The sequence below is a fragment of the Odontesthes bonariensis genome, chromosome 16 (assembly GCF_027942865.1).
Source record: "Odontesthes bonariensis isolate fOdoBon6 chromosome 16, fOdoBon6.hap1, whole genome shotgun sequence".
NCBI lineage: Eukaryota > Metazoa > Chordata > Actinopteri > Atheriniformes > Atherinopsidae > Odontesthes > Odontesthes bonariensis.
This window is the reverse complement of record NC_134521.1, coordinates 2647212-2652753: the sequence shown is the minus strand read 5'-3', so window position 1 is coordinate 2652753 and position 5542 is coordinate 2647212. Positions and strand designations below refer to the sequence as shown.

At 42.9% G+C, this 5542-nt stretch overlaps 1 protein-coding gene across 1 annotated transcript; it reads right to left on the bottom strand.

Moving 5' to 3' along the window:
• Positions 1-281: 281 nt before the first annotated feature.
• gpr119 (G protein-coupled receptor 119) lies at positions 282-5149 on the bottom strand. Its single transcript, XM_075487122.1, has 2 exons — positions 4603-5149; positions 282-1146 (listed from the first exon to the last, which is right to left on the bottom strand). Exons 1-2 carry the CDS (start codon positions 5147-5149, stop codon positions 458-460), a joined length of 1236 nt encoding a protein of 411 aa, XP_075343237.1. The 3' UTR covers positions 282-457.
• Positions 5150-5542: the final 393 nt, after the last annotated feature.

Here is a 5542-nt window from a genome sequence, read left to right as displayed (position 1 = left end):
TTTCGCCTTGCTCCCTACTGGCTTTGGTAAGAGTTTAATCTACCAGTTAGCCCCGCTGGTAGCTAAATCAATGGGGCTCAGCACGGCGGCTCCTTCTTCTTCCTGTTACTCAACCAGTTCCCGTTGCGTTACATACGTCAGAGGAAAGAGTGGTGTGATTGGCTTAAGCTTAGGCACAGCCTTTTCTGGCCACAACCAGTAGCAACCCGAGGGAGGCGGGTTGAGCAGGCCATTTCGAATCGTATTCGTTATGGTCTTGGTCAGACCAGAATCTCGAAGAGATTTGAAAGTCGATGTTAATCAGGCTAGGGCTTTGTTTAGGATAAACAAACTACCTCATTGCATCACATTTAATGGTAATGCTGATTTTCTCTCATTAGCAGTCTGGTGTATCAATCAAGGCTTTTGTTGGTACAATGAGTTCACATTTAGTTTTGTGTCGTTTTCCTCGTTTCGTTCACAAACTGGTCGTGGTCGACAGCGGCACGGCACGTGCCTCAGAGTTGGTAATGGGCTCTAACAGTGACGGGCTGGGGATTTCTCCCACGGAAACGCAGGCTTGAGTCTGCGCTGGCGGCGGCTGGTGGCATCTTCCTGTGACAGCTTCAGCCACCAGTGACCTGCCCGTGAGGCAGGAAAACATGGCCGCCAGCTGCAGCCGCACTTCCCTCTGCCAGAAGGCGTAAACCAGAGGGTTGATCAGGGAGTTGGACAGGCCCAGCAACCACAGATAGTTCTCCAGCACATGTTTGAGTCCACACTGTTTACACAGAATGTGCACGATGCATACCACAAAGAAAGGGCACCAGAGCACTAAGAAGCAGCCGACGAGCACTGCCACCGTCCTCAGGGCCTTGACGTGAGCCCAGTACCCGCTCCTGAGCTGCTGATGCTGGGCGTGATGCTGGTGATGCTGCTGTCCTTGGTGGAGGTCAGCGCTCCTGGAGCTCGCTTGGCCAACTTGGGAGATCTGCTTCTGGTGGCTGCAGGCGATCTTCAGGATGTCCAGGTACATGTAGATGAACAGCGACAGCACGGGAAAAAAGAGCACGCTGTACATACCGATGATGCCCACGTCGTGCATGACAGAGAACAAAGCACAGAAGCCATCGTAGGCTTTCCTCGCCTGCAGCTGCTGCACCATGACTGAGGAGGAGAGGACGCAGGTTATTTCACACATCACACCCCTGCTACATACATACTCAAATTATAATATAATAATAATTTATTTATATAGCACCTTTCATGCACAAAATGTAGCTCAAAGTGCTTTACAAATGAGATCATTATATAGTAAAATAACTACAAGAATAACAAAATAGAGTACAATATTGCTCAGTAAATGGTGGTCAGCAAAAAGCTACATGGAATCTGATTATGAGCATCCTTACTCAAGTGTATTTTTTACATTTGTCATATAACCATATACTGTTGTGACTTATATCAGATTTGATAAAAACACTGAATTGACACACAGTGTCCACACATCCCTGGACAAAAAAGCAGATACAGTATGAGTCAGCCAGGTAATGTTAACTAATGTTGGTTTATATGAGCAGTTAGTGAGCAGAAAGATAAGATGTATCTTTATTGCAACAGCATATGGTTGTACACTTTGTGCAAGAGCTCTTCATATTTTACCTCCATCAATGCAGCAGCATGGCTCCAAGAATGCAACCAGAAGGGGCCTAGTGTGCAGCGGCAGCTCATTCCAGAGCCGAGGGGCAGCAACAGAAAATGCTCGGTCCCCCCTGAGCTTCCGCCATGCTTTAGGAACCCTCAGGAGCAGCTGATCAGCCGACCTGAGGGATCGACTGGGTGCGTAGGGCTGCAGAAGCTCAGAGAGGTACACTGCTGCAAGGCCATTCATGGCTTTAAAAGCAAATAAAAGAATTTTAAAATGAATTCTAAAATGGACAGGAAGCCAATGGAGAGATGCTGAAATCGGCGTAATGTGCTCAAATTTCCTAGTGCCAGTTAAAAGTCGTGCAGCTGCGTTTTGTACCAGTTGGAGGCGTGCGATGGAGGACCCACTAACCCCCGTAAAAAGTGCATTACAGTAATCAAGCCTAGTGGTTACAAAGGCGTGGATTACTGTTTCTAAGTGCTGTCTTGGAAGAAAGGGTTTTATTTTTGCCAGCTGTCTCAACTGGAAGAAGCTCGTTTTAACCACAGCTTTAATCTGGCTTTCAAACTTAAGGTACGCGTCCACTTTTACCCCCAGGTCACTAATAACAGGTTTGGCGTACTGCGCCAAGGAACCGAGATCGATTGAGGGGAACTCAGAGTGTGCCACCAAAGACCATCACTTCGGTCTTCTTTTCATTAAAATTTAAAAAGTTTAGAGCCATCCAAGCCTTGACTTCGTCTAAACAATTTACCAGTGGCTTCAGGGAGAAGGAGTCAGCTTTTTTAAGGAGGACATAAATCTGAGTGTCATCAGCGTAACAGTGGAATGAAATACCATGTTTCCTGAGAATGGACCCCAGCGAGAGAAGATATAATGAAAACAAAAGAGGGCCGAGCACTGAACCCTGAGGGACCCCGTAAGAGAGAGGAGCAGTAGAGGACACAGAGACACCAAGGCTGACACAGAACGTCCGATGAGACAGGTAAGACCTGAGCCATGCCAGCGCCGGGCCCCTGATGCCCACCCAATGCTTCAGGCGAGAGATCAGAATGTCGTGATCTACTGTGTCAAATGCTGCAGTTAAATCCAGCAGTACAAGAATAACACAGTGACCAGACTCAGTGGCTAAAAAGATATCGTTAAAAACTCTTAAAAGCGCTTAAAAGTGATTCATATCTCTTGGGCTGGCAAAATAAAACCTATGCTAATCTATTTTTCATACTGAGAAAGGATATGAGTTTGTGTCAGAAAACTAAAACTGTTGATTGCCTGCTTTAACCCTCCTGTTGTCCTGCGGGTCAAAAGTGAGCCACCACCATGTTTAGCTGTAGAAAAAATACCTTAAACTATCTTTTTCCAACTTAAAATGTTATGACTTTTCCTAAAGGGACCCCATCATTAGAAAAAGTCACACTTTATTTTTGTTTATGTCTCCATGTGGGCTGTACACCACTAGGGTACAAAGATTGTCTTATGGGTCATTTTTGACCCGTGAATTATAAAAACATTTAAACACCAGAAAAAAGTTCACTGTTTTTTTCCCTTTCAATATAATTAATTCAGAAGTAATTACTTCACATTTATATAACAGCAATAATAAATATTTATTATGTCCAAGGACTCAGGTCAGCTGGTCCAGTCCAGAGTCCAGACTAAACATGGAGAAGCAGCATTTAGCTGTTCTGCTGCAAACAAGTGGAACAAACTGCCAGTGGAGATTAAACTTTCACCAAATGGAGACATTTTTAAATCCAGGTTAAAAACATTTCTGTTCTCATGTGTCTATGCATGAAATCTGCACAACATCTTTGAACTTATCTGGACTGTTGCTTGTTTTTAAATTCATTTAAATGATTTTATTTGTTTTTCTTTATATTCTTTTATGTATTTTTAATGCTTCTTGCACTCCCTGCTGCAATGCTTTTATTTTCTGTGAAGCACTTTGAACTGTTTGTACATGAAATGTGCTATATAAATAAATTTGATTTGATTTGATTTAATTTGATAAAAGAAAACTGAGAAAACAAGAAAACTGTTGGTCCAACTGACAGTTGGTTTGTGATAAAATTAAAGCTGCAGTCTGCAGCATTTGTTGTTGTCATACGTAAAGTCCTACTTTTTGGCATTCTAAGAGTTTACATGATCTATCAGAACGCTTGAAGTTGAAAACGGTGACCTCCGTAGTCGCAAAATGCAAGAAATGCTTATTTTTTAACCGAAAAATAAAAAGTTATTCAACTTCCTGTCCCGCCCCATCAAAACACATGAGAACTCGTGCACGTCTACGTGCACACCAGATGCGCCTACACGACTCCTCATTCATCAACTCACCTGTCATTTGCGATCATGGAAGACACAGTAAGTAGACTAGCCCGAAATGAAGTTCAATAGTCTAGATAAATAAGCGTGGGGACGAGCCTACCTTGTATCGCGCGTGCACAATCGGTGATTGACAGGCAGCAGAGCCCAGCTCGTAACCTGATTGGTTACCTTTTACCGGTCCGGTCTGCCATTTTGTAAACAAACCTGCTGGCTTTGGAGGGACCTAGCGGGACAAATAGGGGACCTAGAGAACTCTTTTTTGTTTGTATTGGGGTATTTAATGTACTACTTTCAGAATCCCCGGACAGTTCCAGGCATTATGCTTGAAAAAGAGTTGCAGACTGCAGCTTTAAAAAAAAGTGTAATCCTGAAAACTGGTGATTGTCTTTTTGTATTGTGTAACAGAAAGTACATGATAAAAAATGTATTGAATTAAGTTGAATAGATAAATAACAGGTGGTTTCATCATACAAAATAGATTTTGGATTTAAAATTCAATTAAGTTGCTTTATTTTGGCACTTTGGTAGGGCGGGTCAGTTTGTTATTATGTATTATGTTAAGACCATCTACCACAAAAGTTTAGTGTAAAATATCCAATACATATCATTTGCTAAAACCACTATGAAATTTATAAATCTTAAATTGTCACCTGGCAAAAATCCCGTGGTGAAGGAGCTGATCCACAGAACCAGCAGACACCCGGCTACTGTGGCCCTCCCAGACATCAGAGAGTAACGCAGGGGCATCTTGATGGCTGCGTAGCGGTCCAGTGAGATCAGGAACATGGACGTGATGGACGCCATGCAGGGCGACGTCACAAAGGCCATGCGCATTAAACACTGCGTCTTGCCCAGAGGAGCGGGATGTGTTGCATTTATGACAACGAGACTGCTCTGGTTTTGGGTGTTGAGGTCCTCAGTGGCCAGGCCAGTGATGGCCACGCCCACCAGGATGTCAGCCAGGGCCAGGTTGAGGACGAAGCACCAGCTCTGGCTGCTCTTCTTCAGCAGCAGCTTCAGCAGAGCAGCGGCCACCAGCAGGTTGGTGGAGACAATGAGGCACGAGGCGATGCTCAGGATCACACCCATCGCCCGAGGCCTCAGCTCGCTGGGTGCTGTCGGCTGGTTGGGGTCCATGCTGTCAGGGGCCACGCTAACAGAAGGCTCAGTGCCGGTTTGCCCACTTAGATATGACATTCTGATTTCAAAAGTTTCGATTTCAAAGCGAAACACATAAAGTCTGAATATGGTTGAGATGGCTTGACATTGTTGTGGTCATAATCCATGTTTTTATAATTTAGTCACTGTCCATCATAACATAAAGTGGAGCCTTTTCAAAAACTAGATTATTGAAAACTTTTTATTTTATTTTTTAAACTAAAAAAAAAACCTGTGACAAATCAGAATCAGAATCTGATTTTAAAAAATCAATAAAAAAATTAAATAAAAAAATCAATAAAAAACAATAAATAAAAATAAAATAAGAATCAATAAAGAAACCTGTGTGACAAATCAGAATCTGATTAAAAAAATCAATAAATTAATAAAAAATCAATAAATCAACAAAAAAACAAATAAAATAAAATAAAA

Bases quoted from the DNA above. Each gene is read 5' to 3' on its own strand.
- gpr119 (XM_075487122.1), bottom strand. From the start codon at position 5,149: ATGTCATATCTAAGTGGGCAAACCGGCACTGAGCCTTCTGTTAGCGTG. The intron at 1,147-4,602 runs GTGACAATTTAA...TCTCCTCCTCAG, and splicing joins CACCACGGGATTTTTGCCAG to TCATGGTGCAGCAGCTGCAG.